We start from the raw sequence: 22,352 nt of genomic DNA, 5'->3' as shown, positions 1-22,352 counted from the left end.
TTGCAACCGTGGAAAATAATCGTTTATACGATGATGGGCATGTGATCTGGGTAGGTCGCCATATGGATCGGCTTCTTTTTTTTTTTTTTTGGTTTGTTTTTTAAAGAAAACTCGTTCTTATATCTTGGCCTTTTTCAGCGAAATTCGCTATAAGGCGGTGCACGTAAGGAACATGGCTTTGTTCTCATTTAGCCGCCGATGCATCTTCAGTCATCCTTCTATCTCTGTGATTTGAACATTGTACGGCACCCTCCAATGCGAAGTGTCAAAAAGCAGACTACAGTGTCCATACTGGGCTTTGCATCGAGTGAATCCAAACCTGCGCTCCAGAATCTCACCTAAGGGAATTTTGTTACTAGTGAGATCAGTGCATTCAGAAAAATTATTTAAAACACTCTGTTAACTCTTCGCTGGACTTCCACATTAGGAAACGAGTTAGCATATATACAGCGGGAAGCATAAATATATTCCCTTAATGGCCTTCATTTGGAAACATGAGCAGATTTCTTAATTGTATCGTTTTGTAGTTGCAGAGTCAGCGTCCCTTTTACAGTTATTAGACAGATCAACAGAAAAGAAATACTTAGAGATTATTTATTAAAGCTGTTGTATTTCTACCACGATCTCTTTCCATGAAAGATACATTTTCAGTTAAAAACTAATGATTAAGCTTTTAAAATTCACTCCGACGGCTGTTGCAAAGCAATGTAATTACATACCGTAGTGCTTAAAATAAAACATTCTGAATACCAGTTTAATATTTCTTAATTAATATATATCACTAATTTAAGAAAGCTGCAACTCCGTGTACCAGGTATATCTGAGTCTTCCCTAAAGACACCATGATGAATTTTCAGATGAAACCATGCTTATTTTATTTTATTTTATTTCTACCTCCTTTAATAAATAACAATATCAGCACTAAGCACCCCAAAAGCGTTCAGAAAGTTGTTTTACCTTTAGTGAGGCGTCACTAGGCCTCACCTCTTTAAAATCAACCCCACTGCAGATAGAGACCTAGACACAAATAATTAATCATTTTCATCTATTTATAATATTTCCCTTCTTCCTCACAGACAAACTCATCCGAGCAAGGAAGTAGAAAAGGTTCCCTTTTATATTAAGGCACATGCAACCTAACTATAAATTAGTAATAGCTACTTGGAGGGGGGGGGTAGGGGGGAAGCAAAGTGAAATCGCACCCAGGCAGTTCAAGGTCACTGTCTAGTGTAGTAAATAGGATCTACATGTTATGCAAATTAATGTCTCGAAAGAGCATCAGTCACTGCAAGTGGAAAGAAGAGGCAGAAAAAGCCTTAACTTTTGGCTACACTCCTCTCCCCATGCACAGTCCTCCAAGTTCTCTTATTTATTAATATTTTATTATCCTTAGCAGGTCTCCGATTTCAAAACAGTTCTGCCCTAATGTGTGTAGTTTGTGAAATGTCATTTCCCTCACACTGCCTTGTGATTTCTTCTCTGAATATTCCACAGGGTTTATCTCAACTGCACCCTTCATTTGAATATACTCTTTTGTTTCCCCTGGATCAGTGTTTTAAAAATTAATTATGGCTCCCACCAAGATATTTACGTTTTAAGTTTAAAGAACTAAGGCTATATCCCTCACTTTTCCCCAAGAAAACATAAATAAACTTAATTCGCTCTTGGAAATGTTCTATCCCAAAGATATTGCAATAAGTTGCATATTTTGTTATATTTTTTAACAAGAGTGAAATAAAAAAGTGTCTTTTTGATTAGACATTTCTAGTAACTACTTTATCTTCCTAGCTGAATTTCTCGCAAAACATGCTGGATTTTTAAGGAGTTTGGATTTAATCAATGAAAAGTTAGTTACCTGGCCGGAAGACAGAATTTAGAAAAATAAATTGAAAGAGGAATAAAATATGCACTGACTAAGGTAAGTCTATAGGACTTTCCTTATTTCAATCCCTACATATAATCTAAATGACTGGAATTGGCTATTTCTGGTAGGGAAAGTATTTTTTAAGGAATAGGGTAGTAAACTGGAACACAGAGTGGTGAAAGGGGGAGCGGGGAATCAAAAGGTCGAAAATTGTTCGATGTATCTGTGTGAAAATGTCCAGAGTCAGCTGTCCTTTGATTTGATTTGATTTAATGTGCAAAATATTTGTGTTTGTTCTGATTTCAAAAAATCAGGTTAAACGAATAAGAAAACCTACATCGCTCTAGTCTTCTCAGTGCACTTAAAGGTTAAATGCTTATGATGCTACTCCATTTTCCCCAACACTGCCAGCAGAGGATATCATCCTCCTGCCGGATTAATGTAAACTGATGCCTACATCCTCTGTAAGGTTACTTCAGAAAAGTTTATTTTGCTCATGACACTCAACTTTTCTCACAAACAACAATTGGCGCTGCATACTGTCATTTCAAGGCGTGGACCCTGTATCAACAAGCAACTTAATATGCAAGGATTCAAGATAAACTCTGTTTCAGAGCGTGCAGAATGTTTACAAACATATTTTATGTTCTTTACTCTTCATGTGGGTGGGTGACGGTTGGTGGAGAAGTTAGGGCTAGAACAGGTTTATTAAATCTTCTTATGGTGTTATTGTCATCCAAAAAAGTTTGAGATGCCCACAGGACAGTAATTTTCATTCAAAGTGCATCACAATAAATATATTAACTTTTCTATGTATATTTCCTAAAGGCGAATAAACACATTGGCTTCAAAACCCATTGATACTGTGCTAAAACATATACAAGAGTCATCTCATATTTCTAAATGAGCAGAAAACAAGAAGTTTGTGGAAGATAGATAGATAGATAGATAGATAGATAGATAGATAGATAGATAGATAGATAGATAGATAGATAGATAGATAGATAGATAGATAGATAGATAGATAGATACTTTAAAAAGAATTACTTGACAAATACAGAGGGCAATTCCTTTTGTTTTCTTCTTTTACTATTAAAAATATCTCAACAAAGACTGGAAATTTTCCATGTTCCAGATATACATTTATCATCATTCAACCCACTGACAATTACACTTACCTCCACATACAACTCAATGATGTGAAACCGCATTTTCCCTCAAGACTAGCAATTTATTCTTCAAAAGTGAGTGAGCCAGAACTATGAAAACTGAAAATGGAGGAAAAGGGTGGGAAATAAGGAGCATTTCGCTATAAAGACCTTGGTTAAGAAGTTATTCAAACTACTTGATACAAAGGAAAGAAAAGACAAAACTTGTGAAACTTCCTTTTCATGCTTTTATTGTTGGTCATTAGCCCGTCTGTCTAGACTTCAAATGACACCTTTTTTTTATCTGTAAACAGAAAAAGGGGATACTTAGAGAACTCTGACTGCTGACTGGTTGCCAGAAGATCAAGGCTGTGGTCTTCCTGATTAATATGCACGAAACTCATGATGTCAAGGTCAAACAGACCGCCTAGTCACGGTCAAGGGTAATCCAGAGCTGACGTCATGGCCTTCTGATCCGGGTTCCTTCAAAAATAAATAAATACAATAATCAAAGATACCTCGGAAGTTTGACATCTGAAAGAAAGAGGCAAGTGTTGAAAGCTGAGAGCGTGTGCGTGTTTGAAAATTTACACCAGACATGGGTTTAAGACACAACTTCGCTGATGTTTATCACAGAAAATAGTGAAGGACCTGCGTCTTTCTTTCTTTCTTTCTTTCTTTCTTTCTTTCTTTCTTTCTTTCTTTCTTTCTTTCTTTCTTTCTTTCTTTCTTTCTTTCTTTCTTTCTTTCTTTCTTTCTTTCTCAATCTTCCATACTTAATTACCTTGTAAGAAGGTAACGAGCTGCCCTGATTCACCGATTACTCTTATTGTTGCAAGAAAAAAAAAGGGGGGGGGGGAGAAAATCCAGCCTGTGGGGTCGTGAGGAATGTAAGAGGCACTTAAAAATGACTTCGTTTTCGTTCTATCAGCCTCCAAAACCGGTCTCCTTAACTCATTCGGCAAAATTAGATAGGAAAAAAATTAGATAGATAGATAGATAGATAGATAGATAGATAGATAGATAGATAGATAGATAGATAGATAGATAGATAGATAGATAGATAGATAGATAGATTTTTCAATCTGAATAAATAGGGACTGAACCCTTGGGTGAAAAAGACTTTAAGAAGTGGAAACTTTCTCACAGGAATCCCTAACAACACAAAAACAATTAACCCACCTGGTTAAATACAAATTACAAATCTCTCCCCCAGCCTCATAACTCCAATGAAGGCGATAGAGTTCTACACTTCTTTCCATGAACAGCAGGTCTGAACCGGAACTGTCCAGTTTGTGTTTTGATAGATCTGCACAGTATCAGTATTTACATGATATATCAGCATCTAGCCGCGTGCACATGCGTCTGAAATTAGTGTGGTTTTATACAATGCAAACCCACCCTTGAAGAAAATGCTTTAAAAGATGAATTTGGAAAGTGTGTCCATGTTAAACCCTAAGTCCGAACAGGGCTTAGATACAGACTCATTTCATCTGAGGCCTAGGTAAATGGAGGTGAATTTTCAATAGGTGTCTATATTAAGATAAGCGAGAGGCATTTATATATATAATGTCCCTCGCTTATATTAATATATATACATATATATACACACACACACACATATATATACACGCACACAAAGTGCTTCTATCTATCTATCTATCTATCTATCTATCTATCTATCTATCTATCTATCTATCTATCTATCTTCACATTTCCTTCCAAATTATTCCTTCCTATATAAGCCATCACCCTCACGAAAAAATATCGGCATTATGTCGGAAAAAGATATGGAAGAGCCTATTTCACTACCTGGAAAAACCATTTCAGGAATGACCGCATGTTTAAGAAAAATTGTTCTCTGTTCGTTCACACACCTGATGGAGGAAGATTTTAAGTGCTGAGAATGACCGAATATTTATTTCAACTCAAGAACCCCTATTGGCATTGTTCCATCTCCTCCTTTATAAAATACGCCAGTGAACACATAAACGCTTGCGGAATGTTCCATGCCCATAAGTATATTTGGAGGTACCTTTAGAAACTTTAAAATACGTGATAGAATTTCAGGATATTGGGTTTCATGAAAGCCGTGTATATATGCATTATGTACTTCGTAATCAGCACATGCATTAAAATAGTGTTCGTGCACACACACATAGGTATATATGCATGTGTGTGTGTTGCTCTCGTTATGTTAAAACAAGTGCTGAGATATATATATAAATCAGGTATCTATATCTTAATACGTACATACATATGCTTTGTATATATACATTCTATGCATTATACATATACACATCCCATTCTATTGCATGTTTCTGGCTTTCGTACCCTTTAAATGTAACTATATACACTAGTTAATATAAATTTAAGCAGAAATAATAGTGTTTTAGGTTACATCACTTTTTGTCTTTTCCTTTGACAATTTAATGAGGTAATTAATTTTAATGAATATTAAGGTATATTGTGACCCGCCTATGGAAACAAATTACTATACAATATTTTTAAAACACTTTCTTCATTTAAAGTAGCTCACTTCTGAAAGTCTACCACGTTCCAAGGCAGCCTTTTACCTGGCATATTAAACAACGCAGCCAGGCTACGGATTACGATCTTGCCACTTGTTTAGTAACAGTAAGGCAGGGTTTAGATTTTTATCTGTGAACGCGGTTGAGTCAAACTGGTTTAGCAAAATACACCTTTTGAGCAAAGCATTCTCATAGTGGAGCTAGGTGACAAGCTTCTTCAAAACATCATCTCCCCCGCTCCCTGGCACAGGAATACAGTTGTTGTCCAAGGAAGAAAAGGATCCGAGCCTTTTTCCCTTCCCCCACTTCTCAAATGGCACCCTTCTGCTTGATTTAAGCATATTTTTTCATCCCATTTACCACTACTCCTTTACCCCTTTGAAACAAGCTTATACCATATTCCTTCGAAACAAGGCATCATAACACCTTTTCTTATATTCCCATATTTTGGCTTCAAGGTGTTGACTCCTTTAGTGCACTTCTGCTCTTCATACACATTTCAAAATGCACCCTTCTGACAGTTTCCCTACCGGGTTTTAGCCTTGGGGCGTCATTCTTTCCAAGCTGTTTACTTTGGCATGAGGTTACAATGGTGTAAATCCCGAACTCTCTGATTTTGCTTTGAAAAAGTTAAATAGATACACATATATGTATAAATACCCATAATAACATCTCGGCAGCAATCCATTCTCAAAGCAAAAATGATATTTATTTTAAAGAAATGTGATCTGCATTCAGTACATATCATTTGGACACCACACTATTATATACATACACAAGACATAAAAAAAAAAGATCGCTTTTACATATCGAAAGAACACTGTCGATAATGAGCCGATTTACATGGAGGGGGCGGAGGGAACAACCAAACCAGTGACAATATGGGGGACTTTCCATATTGTCCTCGAAAAAAAGAGACATTCTAGTTTGATGGCAGAGATACATAAACCCCAATGAGAACTTACCCTCAAAAATGTATTATATAGCAAGTCACTTTCATTTCCTGGGTGACCTAAATTAGTATTTGTTATTTTTGCAAGTGACACAGAATAATAATTATAATAAAAAATATTCTCTTCGCAGCATAGCAGCCTTATTTTTAGGGGGTCCTGTGAGGCGAAAGGATATTCAGCTAATATAACATGACAGGATTCTGCTACAGGGGCGAGACTCTCCATACATTTGACATCAGTGCGTGAAATAGCCAGAGATATGAAAGGTTGTGTACTGGAGAAGGTGCGGGGGGTGGGGGGGGGGTAGGCTATTATACAGAGTTACAAAATAACATTCAGGATTCATGTCTTTGAAACATAAATCTACATTTGCATTTAATAGACACGGTTAACATTATCGATGGATGCTTGAGAGCAATTAGATATTCACAGTCGGAGGACAGTAGAAGAGGGCAGAGGAATAAACTAAAGATGCTGTTTATTTCTGTGTTTTTGTTTTCGTTTTTAAATGACCAATTGAATCACCAAAGAGTTCGAATGTATGTTATTATTAGACAGATGTATCAGATAATAATCGTACGTATTTCTTTCTCTTTTCCCCCCACCCCCTCAAATATTTCTTTGTCAGGTAGCGTGAAGGTGAGGTGTCTTAGATTTGCTAACTACCTTTTTCTCTTTGACCCTGCGGTTCTGGAACCAGATAGTGACTTGGCGTTCAGAAAGGTTGGTGGTAGCCGAAATTCTCCTACGCTTCTCTTTGGTAATGAACTTGCTGGCTGCATATTCCTTTTCGAGTTCTTTCAGTTGGATTTTCGTGTAGGGGACCCTTTTCTTCCGGCCCCTACGGTAGCTGCTCACTTCTGGCTGGAGAGGTACCACATCTGCAAGATGAGGAGACAGATAAAGCAGTTACATAGTTCTACTCTCTGGGTCCGAACGGAGGAGAAAGACAGACAGACAGAAAGGGGGAGGAGGACGGACTCACTGAGTAGCATATCAAAACATCATCCTGGAAAGAATCCTGGTATTCCAGGAGATATTGTCTAGGTGGGATTTCAGACATAAACAAGGAGCATCAATTAATTTAACAAAATATCCTGCAATTCAAATCCAACGGACCTTCATACCAGGTAAATTGGAGTTGTGGTTTTAAAGTTTCTCCCTTCTTCTTCTTTTTTTAACCTCCAGTAAACTTTAATATCTCGCTTTACCATTACTACCAGACAGCGTACGTGCTCTCATTAATTATGATTTTTATGGCTCAGCACGATGGATCGCAGCACTTTGGACAAACAAACAGCTCCTTGCTGTGTATTCTGTACAATCCATCTTCTGCAGCGCGGGTACCATTTGCAATCTGAAAAAGCCGGGACTTTGCTCGGCATCAGTTGCTAATTTGCAGGTTGGGTTGATGCATTAAAAAAAAAAAAAAGCCTCAGATTAAAACAGAAAAAAAAAAGGTGACAAGTTATCTTGGTTCTCTCCTTTCTTGAGAGGCACCCAAACTATTAAGAAATATTACCCCCTTAGATTACACCAGCGATTCGCGTGCAAAGCTTGTCTAGTCACTTTTGCCTTATTCTAAGGCTGTTCACTGCCAAACCTCGATAATGAATCGTATTCGGGCTTTGCACGTGCAGACTACAGTCATTTAAGGAAAGAATTCCAGATATGAGATGAAAAAGGCTCCTTATCTCTGTAAGGATGACAAAGACACGAATCCAAGAGTCGCAGACGATTCAGAGCCCGCTCAATTCCAGAGCACGAATTGAGACAGGTATCAAAAGTCCACTGTTATAATTGACAACAATGGGTTTTTAAAAAACAACAACACAACACCATCTTTCTCCAACATTTTGCACTGCTGTTCTCTTTGTTGCTTGCTATAAGAATGACAGCTTCAGTAAGATCTACTAAGGACTTCTATAAAGGCCCAAAGATACAGTATTAGGAATCCTCCCCCACACCCCATGGAAATTCTCCATATTTTTATCAGTACTGCCCGCAAATGAAACGGGGATCAGTGAACCCAACATCCAGAAAAACACTTATAGGTGAGTAGACTCTCTGCCTCCACCGCAATCCCTCCTCCCCTCCCCCCCCAAAAAAACAAAAAAAACACGCACATATCTTTATCCAGAAGATGACCATTCTCCTGAATGGTTTCAGAGTAGCAGCCCTGTTAGTCTGTATCCGTAAAAAGAACAGGAGGACTTGGTGCACCTTAGAGACTAACAAATTTATTAGAGCATAAGCTTTCGTAAGCTACAGCTCACTTCATCGGATGCTGAATGTTACCTATAAAGATTCCATTTGCTCCAGGTTTGGCAAGTGGATCTCTACCAACAGGTTTTCACACAAAATACTATATCTGGGAAAGAGAAGAACCTGCTAGCCAGCTATTTCCCTACCACTACTTGGATTTCATTTATTTATTTAGTTCTAAACAGGAAAAAGAAAGTATTTTAATCAATGTTTCCAAAAGAGCCATTGAAACCCAACAAGCTCTAAAAGGGATTTCGGAGATTCTCCCTCCTTCCTCCTTCATTCAGTACGGTATAACCCCCTCCCCCCCCCCCCCACACACACATTATGCCACATTAATTTACTTTATTTTCTGGCTGCCTATCCGGCCTCTCTGTTACCATTGCTGAGAAATAAAGCCGGATTCAGCAACCCATATATTTCCAAGATGAATGCTCTTTAGGTGTGGGACCCAAAATCTTCAGTCCTACTTTACTGCAATGCATTCATTCAGATCACCATGCCAGGCCTTGATATTAACTGCGAGAAAAGAACCCTGTAAGAGGCGGTGATATTAATTTCATAAGCGGCAAGAGAACAAGGAGGAGATTCTCCCAAACTCATAAGCTTTCCGGTTGCTTTGCACGCTGTATCTCATTCAAGACTTCTAACTAGAGGAAGAGGAAATCATTGTTCTGTGTTTTGTTTGTCTCACCCCTTTCCCTTAACAAGATTCATTTGTCACTTGACGCCGATTTCTGTAATTGCACCATGATTTACTGAACCATTACACGCCATCTAACATTTCTAGCGAAAGATTAGGAGGTGAGCAGGTACTTTTACGCTTCCTGCGTTCAGAAACTTGGGTGGAAAATAAAATAAAATAAAATAAAAACATAAAAGAACAGCTCCAGACCCCGTCGGGTGAGGCAAGGCAGGGGAGACGAGAAAGGAAAGGAAACGGACACGCTTACTTTTAAAGCAACCTCAAGCTCACGGTATGTATTTTGATTTAAACGTGATTGCTTCACCTTCTCACCCGTACATGTTCATACACATAGCGCTGCATAGAAGGCATTCCAAAGCGATTTTTACCTGGCGGTTAGTAAGCAGACAAACATGCTGGAGCTCAGAACACCCTACCTGGGAAAGGTGACTTCCAGAGATGGGTAGACTGTGACTGCTCTTTGGAGCAATATACCTGCCCATCCCAACCGTTGGAAAGAGCCCAGTGCTGGTATCCTTCCATGGGAAGCAAAGCGTCATGCCTCGGTTCGGGGTGGCCACTGATACCTGGCACAACTGACACGTCCAAGTAACCAGGGACCGCCTGGTAGGAGCTGGCAAAGCTGGGGTAAAAAGCAAACTCTTTGGCCCTTGAAGATAGTTCTTCGCTGGGGATGGAACCGCTGGGTTCGGGGTACTTTTCTGCTGGGTGGTAGGAACAAGGTTTTTGTTGTAAGTTCACGTTGTGGGAATGAGACAATCTGCACCCGTAATAGCTGCCTCCAAAGGGGTAGCCGTAGCCCAGGGTGGCGTTGGAAGAGGTTGGTGGAGGAGGGCACTGCCTGGCAGCTTCTGGAGCGGGTATATCCGTGTAGACAGAACCCTGGTGAGTCCCAATGGTGCTGGAATGGCGACCCAAAGTTATTATATCCCTGCAGTGGCTCGCTGAGCAGTTCCCACTTAGCGCCTCCATGGCTGGGGTTTTATTCTGGTTATTTTCATTCGGGTTTTCCTCATACACGTACATAAAGGTATCCGCCCAGCGTGGATGCAGGATCAGTGAAGTCGTCATATCATGGTCTGCCTGCGCTTTTTAAAACTCGACTTCCCAACCAGAGACACCTAATTTCCCCCACATATTGTTTACGCAGGAGCATGCGCAGAGATGGGTCCAGTTCATTAAGAAATCCTCCGGGCCACGTGACCTGCAAATAGCTCTCAAAAAATCTGGCCCGGTCACGTGTTCCTCCGCCAGTCCTATCTGCTTGTCCCTGCTGGCTTTGGGAAGGGAAGAGGCAGCTCCCATTGGCTGGGTCTGGGACAGAAACAGAAATCTTTAAAGGCAATGGGTGACACCCACTGATTGTAAAGAGGGAGAGGACTAAATAAGGGGAATGGGAACTCAATATTTGGCCGACACAAAGAGCTGGGTTTAGACATGACGTTCTAGTCTAACTGCCCTCAGAAATCTCAGGGATATATTATTGATTTGTTTTTTTGGTGTGTTAAAAAAAAAAAGCTCCACTGGGAACATTTTAAAAGTAAAATATAATAAAATAAAACCTGCCAGTGGATGTGAGCTCACTGAAGTGTTTCATTCTTTACTTGCATGCCTTGGGGGCTAAGGAATGAGACGGCTCCTTTACTAGGTTGGAGCTCAATGGAAAAAATATATAAACACCATCACCCTCATAAGGAAAATGGAATGAAGGAGCGGGAAAGGATCTCTGATCTCAATAGTAGAATATTGTTCCTTCCCTCCCCATCGCTCATAGACTAACAGGACCGGTAGGTCTAATAGTTCAGCCTTCCCTGGTAAACCTTCTTGGGCTTTATTTTTAATTCTTCAAACGCTTTTATTGTTGTTGTCCGCTGGGATATTAGGTGAAAGAAAGACCTCGACTTCACTGTAATGCGTGTGTCATCCATTCCCTTTTTGTGTGTATGTGTGTGCGCGCGCGCCGGGTAAGTAATAATTGGTCAGTTTGCTTCAAAATCAAGGTATACAAACTATACATGTGGTTGATCATCACTTTAACAATATTAGAAAAGAATATCTGATTTTGGAAGAAACATGGGATTTACGAGGTTTAACCTGTTGTAAATTTCTTTGCCAGGTGCCTTTCTATCTCTCCCCCCCACCCCCACCCCGCAGCTGTTTTTCTAGTATTAAACCCAGCTACCACAAAGTAAGGTTGTAGTAATGGTTGCCTCCAAGACGCTTTATCCTCTTGTTTCTTCTATTAATCCAAACTAATAATACTTAATCTTTCGTGCTGAACAAACTGGGGAGGTTTTAAGGGGATCGGCAGCGATTATATTATTAGATCCTGTTATGAATGTTTAATACTTCAGTAATAAATATTGCACCAACAGTGTGGGTTATGGAGCAAAGGGGAACAGGTCTAATGGTCCAGTGCTGATTTGTGTGTGAACATAAAAGACAATAAATGCAACTCAGTTTATAAAACGTAAACAGGATCCAAGATAGATGCATTATAATTAAACAGACAAAATAGAAGAAGAGCAAATTACTTGGGGAGAGATTGATGGGAAGATGCTTATGTGGTCTTGTCCCCCTCCCACGCCCTTGGAGAATAAAGTTCCCTAACTTAATTTCTGGGAAGTCGGTCATTTCAGTCTTCATTCTTGTAATGATGGGAAAGAATGTGAATTTAAGGTGTGTGAAAAAGTAACAAGAAACTCATGCTGATTTCCCCCACCCCCAAAAATAATTGATAAGAAATACCTCACGAAGTAATTCAGTGTAATAGGAATAAGAAAGACCCTGGAGAAAGTAGGATGAGGTTTTTCTTTCCATTTTTAGAAGATGGGGACTCTAATCACCTAGCCCCGGCTTTCCTGCATTATCCAACACTTTTAATATTACTCAAGGTTTTTAAAAGAGGGTATTTCTCCTCCGAGGGATTTTTGCATTCTGGAGTTGCTTATTTGAATGTTCCTGAATGAAACAGTCAAGCAGAGACATAAAATTCCATATCTGAATTAGCTGTGTATTGTGTATGTAAGATTTTAAAAGACCAAAATTACAATAATACACGTATAAAATAAATATTATTTATTCGAGATATATGTTCTATAGCTTACATACTATGTTAATAGCAGGGTTTTTTAAATACCCATTTTCGGAGAGTTACTCGCGTCTTTTCAGTAGCATTTTTTCCTTAGTAAAAAAACATGAAGTCTTTTCACCATTTAAAAAAAAATCGACAGTAAGTGGAAAAACAAATACTCCACTAACTCAAACCAATCAGAAAAGTAGCATTTTAGGGGAAGATGTGAAAGCTGCGCTTTTAATAAACTTTCAGTTTTCTTACGGGAACGCCATGTCGTCTATAAGGGACATTAGTTTTCAGAAATCCTTGCCTAAAGCTTTTTTTTAAAAAAAGTCGAAGTCCAAGGTCAAGGCAAAATAGACAACTCAGTTCCTAATTAATGTCTAGACAGACAAGAATGAACTTCACAGATAGCGTCTAAAATGACTTGCAAAGTCCCCGAGAAAGTATCAGTCCAAAGGAATTATGCCTGCTTGCTCTAGAAAAGAAATCGGGGATGCAACACCTTAAAAGGATCAAAACTATTTTAAAACCATAGGCAAATATACCAGCGTTCACTTTTTTTAAATGAAAGGTTAAATACACACACACGAAAATCCCTGCGCTTTACATTCCATTGAATGACTTCACTTCACCTAGAAATCTCCAGGAGAAAATACCTCCCTGGTTTAGATGGTTGATGGATATAAAAGCAAAAAAGAGGTTATACCTAGACTGAAAAATGTTTTTCCCCCTCTGTGCCAGCAAAAATCCAATTCGCCTTACCAAGGGACCTTACCCATTTCCAACCCTTTATTTTTGAATATTGTCTGAAATAGTTAACATTGTGTAGCCTAGGTCCTGTTTATGAGAAGTGTAAGGAGGATTAAACATTAAATTTTAAAGATTTTATAATAAATGCCTATAATAACATAATAGAGGTATAATACATCATGTATCATAATCGAGGGAGTCTAAGAGAAATCAGTTGTTGAACAGAACGGGTACCAAGCGCAGAAGAAAACCAGTTTATAAATATTAAGGATTTAAGGTATACTTCTTCAGTAAAGCGGGCAAAGTAATAAATAAAAATAACAGCGCGATCTTTTCCAGGTTTATGTAAGGGCATTTACAATTCCTATTCCCATGAAATATAGATTTAATTAAACGTTGAATTTTACAATTCAATTTATTATTGCATCTTGCAGACAGAAAATTAGGACAACAAGGTTGGAGGGCGGGGATGAAAGGGACTCAGAAATTCTCCGGCTCAGGGTCCAGGAACACAATATCCCAATTGAACAGTGACTTCTGAAAACTGCAGAAGAAAGCAGGAGAGAGAAAAAGCCAAACTTTTCGGGAAGGAGGTAAGGTTTTTCCGAAGCAGTTTATGTCGATCATCCTGTGTTCACTTATCTGCCTTAGCCGGGCTTTGGAGCTGCATTTCATTTCATACAATTGCTCAGTGCTATCTCATTTAAACGGGCTGATTTGCCTCAAATAGCAAGCTGTGGACTGATCGCCAAGAGTAAATTCTAGTGGGTTAATTAAATTAAAACTGCTCAGTAATATTTACGCCCCCAAATATGGAATGGCCTAGCCTGGTGCTGACCATAAATAAAAAATCTTCAAAAGAAAAATGAGCAATTAGAAATAAAAGCAGATATGTGGCCCATGAGGCGGTAGGCTGCTGTTTGTTCTGTTTTTTGACTGCTCTGCAGTTCCATTTTTCAGAATTTTCCGTTCCGAAAACTGGGGACAAATGTTGCAAAATCAAAACAGCTTGACTGATGACCTCACAATATCATCTTCATTATTTATAGAGCCCTGAACATTTTGGTGAAATACCATGTCTTATGACGGAGAATACTTCTGATGCGAGTACTTTTTAACAAGGGCGATTCCTGGTAGGTACAAATGGACCTAAAAAAGAAAAGAAGCACTAATAAAAATATCGATTCTTTTGATCAGACTTCTCTGGTTTCTTATGTATTGGGGTGCTAGGGAGAGCTCCTGGGCGAGTTTTTATTATTATTAATTATTATTATTTTACCAGTAGAAAATAAATGATAGCCAGATGAATTTCACAATCCATAGAAAAATAAATAATATTCTTTTAGCTGGTACAATGCTGCTTTACAAGAACTGAGAATTCAAGCTAGTCCTCAAATGATTCCATACCAAGATTTGATCCCGTTTTGTTTTAGTTCAGCATTCCTTCCATTATGCATTAATTTTGGAATTTCATTTATTTTCCCCTCGAAAAGAAATATGCTGGAAATAAACACATACTGTTGTAGATGAACTAGGTATACTTTTAGTTTTCAACCAGAGGGTTTAATGTTTCAATATATTATGCTTATTAAATAGCAAAGACTTGCAAAAGTTTTAAAAAGACAGATTTTTGAGTGTACTTTCTGTCCAATGGCTACAGTATTCATGAAAATAATGATCTATTTTACAGAGTCCATAGCCTAAAAAGGCCCACAGAAAACACACACACACACCTACATATAACAAGTTTCAGAGTAGCAGCCGTGTTAGTCTGTATTCGCAAAAAGAAAAGGAGTACTAGTGGCATCTTAGAGACTAACCAATTTATTTGAGCATAAGCTTTCCTGAGCGACAGCTCACTTCATCGGATGCATGCTGTGAAAAAAACAGTGAGGAGATTTATTTTCCACTGAATGCATCAGATGAAGTTAACTGTAGATCACGAAAGCTTATGCTCAAATAAATTGGTTAGTCTCTAAGGTGCCACTAGTCCTCCTTTTCTTTTTACATATAACATGGTCCTCAATTAAGTATTTGCTTTCTCAGGCAAGGCAAATGATGGCTAATAAGAAAATTACAAACAGCAACAGCTCATCATAAAACTATCTGTAATTATTCATCCCTTCAAGAAAAACGAATTGGTTTTGATGTGATAGAAATAAAAATGAAGGGTCTTTGTTTCAATTTGGGATCAAAAAGGCTAAGAAGAAATGATTCCTCCCCACCGCACCACACACACATTTTGTGTTGAGATCTGAAAGATTTGAAATCTCCCTGCACTTAGGTACATTGGTGATTTGTGAGAGCTCTGTGGAAACGTTCTTGCCTTGTGGCTTCGGAAAGTTATACATCCACAATATATGCAATGAAGAATGGCAAATATATTATTTACATTACAGAGAAATCAGTTGGATTATGGTCAATGTCTAAGAAACCTAATATAATGTCAAATAAAATATATACATAGACTTAGAAGGAGATCTTGCGTTTCCATCATGTGTTTAGGGCAAAAGAGAGGTGGTATAATCACAGGGTTTTGAGCCACAGGGGAAAATAGAATATGTGGTAGGCAAAAAATTGGAATCAGTATATAATTTTCCCACTGGAGTATCAAATGTAGTCAACAAACTATGACATTGCATTTCATAGTCTACCAGTGGTTTATAAGAAAAGCTTTCCCATGCTTCCTCTAATGTGCTTTGTATAAATAATAGCCAAAGTTGAAATACCTTTCCAGACTTTTGGGTGTGTTCTCTGTTCCATTACGTTCTCAAGAAAATTAACGGAAAAAGTCTTGTTTCTTTCAATTCCTGGTTGCATTAATATAACTATCCGGGAATTTTCTGTTGTGTCCAGTGTTTAGAAGCCTCTGTGAACTCTGGAAGGGCTGTGATCAAAGTATGCATACAATTAAAAAGAACCCTTTTGAGGTGCTTGACAAAGGTTTAAAAAGAATAACCTCAAAATTCAGTCTTACATGTTTCTTAGCCATGCGATCTACCACAATCTCTTTAAATATCTTGTCTTCGACTGGAGATGCCAGACTCAGAATACATAAAATGTCATTAATTTATTTTTAAAAGTGAGAGACTGGCATCATTTGAGGAAGGGAATTTTGTGAAATAGGGTAGCGATTACTTTCCTTCTTGTTGGGCCAAACTGGTTTGAATGGAAGTGGGCCAGGACTGACTGTAACCTTATCTGATTCTGTCTTTCCTTCTTGGAACCGCTCCTGCTCTTGCAACCTGCTTTAGCAGATGCAGAGTGAGATGATTTCATATAGGTCACTCGTAATTTGTGGTTGACAGCTTGCTTTCAAAATAATCGTTTTATCTAGGAATCAATGGATTTATATATTTATTAAAATCTAAGTCGCTTTGTGCTTCTTCTTCCGGAAGTATCATCCTTGCCAACTTCTTATATGATATTCTGTCATGAAATCCTCCCCCTAGGACCGTTTCTATGCTTAAAATGGCAGGGCGTCTTAAAAAGTTTGAGTCATGGAAGATCTACCACTAGAAAATGCTTCAAGTCTCCATTTCTTTTCCTCCTCCATCTCCAATCGTGCGATTTTTATTCAGGGTGACTTTTATTTTTGGCTTCATTTCCCCCCTGCCTCCTTCGCCCTCCCTTCCCTTACACCTCCTGGGCGCGACCTGGGAAAACAGATAAATACACAAAATACCTCTTCGTCATAATAACCTGACACATCACAATCAACATGACAACAGCCTCCCAAATGGAGCTTCGCGCACTTCTTCGCTCTTGCTGTGTGGAAGCCCTTACAGAGCACGTCCAGGGGAGAGCTACCCAGTGTCAACAGGCGTCTGCCTGACAACACCTTCACCTCCCTGCATTTTGCCCCCGAGACTGACAACTAACTGCACTTATCCCCACCCCTTCCACCCTCCTCTTGATATGTGGTGTCTCATCGACTGGACAAAAGACTGTGGGGAAAGAGGGGTTATTTGCAAGGCCGGGGGGGGCGGGGAAAATCCAAAATACACAGATTCTGTGCATTCGCCCTCCTGTCTTCTTTTTAACACAGCTCAGATAAAGCAGGTAGGAAATGGTTCAGAGGCAGACAAATAAAATACCCCCTTCCATTTAGGGCCTTGTCTCATCGGAAGTCCAAGTTCAATTCCAAGTTAAAAGAGGCGGTAGCCTATACCACTGACAAAGAGAAGGAGCCCTGTTGGCCGTGTTTGTGTCAACAAGACGATCACCAAAAAGGGATTTTATAACTTTTCATCATCTTCTCTGCATATTCTTCAGAGGGAGAGAAGGAAATTCGGGTACCTCGCGGTCCTTTGCAGTCTCACATCACTTTAGAAGTAGACACTACTTTCTACTTTATTTTAAAACCAAGCTTTTAGAAATCTAGAGGAACTATTGATTCTGGGGGGTTCAATGATTTGGGGTTTGGTTTATTTGTCCCGCCCCCCATCCTGATGTCAACACAGTTCAAGAAGCATTTCGAAGGACAAGACTGCTTGGAAGCCAGGACCAGTCCAATGTAAGAAAACGCAAGTTCTCCTCATTATACAGCAGCTTAATGTATCAAATATTAGTCAAAGTCAGTTGTGTTAGAAATATGTAGGAGTGAGTGTTCCCTCCCCTAAAACATTTTTATTTTTGTTCACTTGGTGTGAAAATGACATATCTTAGGGCTATTTTTTAAAGAATTGACTAACCAACTAGTGTGAAATATTTCCAGAGTTCATTTACATTTAAGGTGAAAGCAGGGAAGTAACATATAAGTTAATGGAGATATACCACTGTGTTTGCAAAAGCGGGGCTCTGCTATGTGTTATATATAAAATATGTGTCAGAAAATAGGCGAAAAAAGAAAAGTCTCTCTGCAACGGGAGAAAGTTCTGCTCCTAAAATTATTCACTCACTCGAAACTTTTTTTGTGGTAGAAATTTTCGGTGAGGATCTAGCAATGACAGCACGAAAAGTAAGACCTTCTAAAGCTAAAACAGGAACATCCAGGGGTTAACACGGAAGCCCGTCCCCCCCCCCAAAAATAATTGTCTCTAGGCTTTATTCCCATTCTCCACCGTTCAATCACAAGATGCTTTTATCTTCTTTATCTCACGCCCGACTTTTTATTTGGAAAGTAGCAATATTGATAATAAACACAGTGTTAACTATAGGATTCTAAAGCCCGGTAAGCTAGGAGGTTGTATTCTTATTTTACAAAGTAAAAGCCGCCGTGAATATTTTATATTAACTATTACGAGTAAAACAGTGCAACAGTTCCATGCTTAGTTACATTTTACCACTAAATACCCATGGTACGAAAAGTTTAATGGTTCTCTCCGACAGAGAGAGAGAGAGAGAGAAAGAGAGAGAAAGAGAGAGAGAGAATTTTCCTTTTCCCCAGGAGTGAATATAAAGAATGTACCACTTGCTAACAGCTCCCCAAATTTGCACAAAGTTCTCAATACTCCTGTCTTCAGTTACAAGAAAAAAAGTATTTTTCTCAATATTGTATTTTAAAAGTGACAATTCCCCCTCCCCTTCGCCTATTTTCTATCATGCCCTCTTATTTATATAAGGTGATATTTCATCCTAAATAAATGGCTCCAAATCTTAGCATATTGCCAACCCAGTCTATCCCCCTGCAACATAGAAACTCATCAGTAACCCTCTATGTTTCTTGCCTGTATAAGCACGCTATGCTCTGTATGCGGGTCACCAATTTAAATATAGGTGGAGAACACTTACAGGATGCTTTCTTGTTGTTATTATCGGATGTTCAGTGTGTATCCTTAAAGTCCAGATTCCCCGTCACTGTCACTGTGGCTCTGATCAATACGAAATGGCAGTTGAATACGCGTCTTCATTGTCGAGAAGTAAAATAAAAATAATCATATATATTTGAATAATTGTTGAGGGAGGGTAAAAAAGATGTCGGTGGCGGGGATTGCTTTGATAAGTCCGGCTCAAAGTAAGTTCAAAACATCAGCAAACTGGAAAAATGTTAAATCGGAGGGTTACTAGAATGTTGTCCCAAGATTCATCTGATTATTCTAAAATAAAACCCATTTCTTCATAGATTCCAATGCCAGAAGTGAGTATTGTGGTCATTTAGTCTAACCCCCTGTATAACATAGGCCAGAAAACTTCCCCCAAAATAATTCCCAGAGCACATAAAAAGATCTTCTAAACATTTTGCACTTTTCACTTTCAATGCAGGTGTGTGTGGGTGAGAGAGAGAGAGAGAGAATATATGTGAATGTATGTATAAATATCTACGTGTACGTTAAAAAAAAATAGCTAGCTAGCTATCTGCATGCTTTTCTTGTCACTTCCAAAGCCTCTGTGTACACACACGTACCCACGCACTGGACCTGAAAAGAATGAAAAATGTTTAGAACATCTTTTTTAAATACTTTTTATTCTAAAATATCCAGATGAATGAAGGAACAAAATTCTAGCAACCGTCAGATTTAAAGTTTTTCCAATTCACTGGTGTTTTGATCTTATTTTGAGTAGGACTTTTCAGAGCCATCCCTCCCACCATCTGCCCCCGCCGCCCCAAGTATTCAGATATTTATGATTATTTTAATTTGACTTGATAACTAAGACGTTATGTTATTCACTTGCTATTTTCTACGGGGAAGAGCCACAATGACTGGGAATCTGGACTTTACGGATACACACTGGGCACTCAAATACAATAATAAAGCATCCTAAAAGTCTTCTCCATATATAGGTGAATTGTTGTGATGCATACAGGACATAGTGTGCTTACATGCATAAGAGGCCTGGCGGGTTACTTATGAGGTCCTATTGCCTTGTAACTGCAGAGGAATAGACTGAGTTGGCACTATGCTAAGATTTGGAACTTTTCTGATTAGTTAGGGTGAAATATCATGTTATGTAAGTCAGATGGCATGATATCGACTGGGCCAGAGGGTGGGGTAAAGTGTCACTTTCTAATGCAGTTTTGAGCCAAATAACTTGTTTTCTTATAATGGCAGACAGATTTGATGGAGAGAGAGAGAGAGAGAGAGAGAGAGAGAGAGAGAGAGAGAGAGAGAGAGAGAGAAATCTCCAATTGTTTGATTCGAAAATTCCCAGAAAGACTTTAAAACTCTTAGAATGCATGTTTGTCTGGTGAAATTCTCTCTCTCTCTCGCCTCCCCCCCCCCCCCCCCACACAACGGGTCAATATGAAAACGCCCAACAATTTAATTCAAGTCTTCAAGATTCCTGCCCTTCATATCTGAAAAGGACATGGACAGGTGAGATAAAAAGGCAGTTACAAAGATAATGACACTCATGTCGTTTTTATTCTCCAGTTGAATTTTAGTGACTTACCTTGTAAGAGTAGTCTAATTTATATTAACGAATATAATCTTCCTGCAAAATATCGCAAGATTTTCTGTAGTTATATACCATTTCGATTTCTAATGTTTTTCCTTCTTCGTTCTCTCCTTTAAAAATCCACAATAAAGCCAAATTCCCCACTTGTTTTATTGCAGCGTTAATATACAGCTGGGACTTTAGTCTCATGATAATTCAGCACTGCAGGAAGAATGATCCTTCCACAATAATGTTGCTTTTGTTAAACTCAATTTACTTCTGTGGATTGCTGATGATGTGCAACGGTTAACTAAGACATATCTCAGGGACAAATTAAAAGTGCTTAGTGTTATCTTAAATCTGTTCACCACTCTGATTCACTCCATCAAATGTCCCAAGCAGAAGAGGGGGAAAAGTATTACTCAAGATGAGTAAGGCTATCAGACCCTGGCCCTAAGGGAAGGATATCATTATCAAAATGTATCTGATCTAAATTCCTCTTTTCAAATCAAAATATAACGGAATGGGGGGGGGATTTAACTTTCATTTCCTAAAGGCAGAGACAACATTTCCATGTAAAGTAATTGATCCTAACATGAATAAAGATCTAGAAAGTACACGATGGAAACTTTATAGAACTCATGAACATGTGAGTGGGTTGGGGGTGTGTGAAATTAGTTGATGGTGTGTTATTTAGTTAATATAACCAACGTAACTCCAGTCCAATAAGTAAGTGGAGACACTTAAGCAGCTTAGACAAAACGCTACTTCCTGAGAAATACGCCTTGTAAAATGTCAACTTGAGAAGAGTGTTGTCAGTGTCAGTATCTTACATAGGTATATTTATCTTTCCTTGCTTAGTTAGTAAGAGCTCAGGTGTTGGGGATCCTTTTCAAAAGATTTGTTATGACACTGGCTTCAAAGTCTAAATAAGAAATCTTTTCAGATCAACAGATTTATTTAAAAGAAAAACCCGTTTCTGGGTATTCGGAAGTGCTTACTTTCACAACCTGCAAAGAATATTTGTATTTTCTTCTGATGTGATCACCCATCTAATTAATGTGTCCCAAAGAACTTGCTTACTTGCTTTCACCCTGTGTGGTTTGTACAAATCTAGAGAAAGCGCCCACGGGAAAGGGGAAGGTTTTGCGGTCGTTTTCTATAGATCCAATATCCTATGACAAGTAACATTTTATTGTTGGTATTATGCTATTCTTCAAGGGAGAAACAAAGAGGTAAGAAGGGAGGAATATTTTCTTGAGTACAAAGATACAGTTCATTTCCCCCTTTGAAGAGGTCGCTTCATGAAGAGATGACAGATCAGTGTCTACTGTAAGGGTATTCCGGGGGAGCAGTAGCTGAGTTTGCAAATTGCTTGCTGGGCTTATGAGTTATTTTACACTGTGATGTTGTATTTTTAAATTATGCTAAGAGTGCCTAGAGCCTGTTGGTAAGAGCAATTTTAGCATTTTTAGCATTTCGAATAAATACATAAAGTGTATCTGAGATTGGTCTTCTCTGATCTACATATATTTATGCAAAACTGGCCAAAAAAAATCAACAAAACGGAGCAACACACACACTCAACCCTCCTTAATGTAACTGTGTTAGCGACTGTCCTGAGGTCACTTCAAAAACATCTGCTTCTGTTTCTCATGTCAATAATTTTAGGCTCAGATATTAATGTTTCAGATATTCACAATTGAACTACCATTCGAGCAGAAATAAAAGGATTTAGT

General features: G+C 38.5%; 1 protein-coding gene across 1 annotated transcript; it reads right to left on the bottom strand.

Moving 5' to 3' along the window:
* Positions 1-7,120: 7,120 nt before the first annotated feature.
* Positions 7,121-10,538, bottom strand: HOXC13 (homeobox C13). The gene is made up of 2 exons (XM_073318791.1): positions 9,884-10,538; positions 7,121-7,377 (listed from the first exon to the last, which is right to left on the bottom strand). Exons 1-2 carry the CDS (start codon positions 10,536-10,538, stop codon positions 7,121-7,123), a joined length of 912 nt encoding a protein of 303 aa, XP_073174892.1.
* Positions 10,539-22,352: the final 11,814 nt, after the last annotated feature.

Source organism: Lepidochelys kempii, chromosome 20 (assembly GCF_965140265.1).
Source record: "Lepidochelys kempii isolate rLepKem1 chromosome 20, rLepKem1.hap2, whole genome shotgun sequence".
Lineage (NCBI taxonomy): Eukaryota > Metazoa > Chordata > Testudines > Cheloniidae > Lepidochelys > Lepidochelys kempii.
Note: the sequence above shows the minus strand (reverse complement) of the source record. Positions and strands in the feature narration are given on the sequence as shown.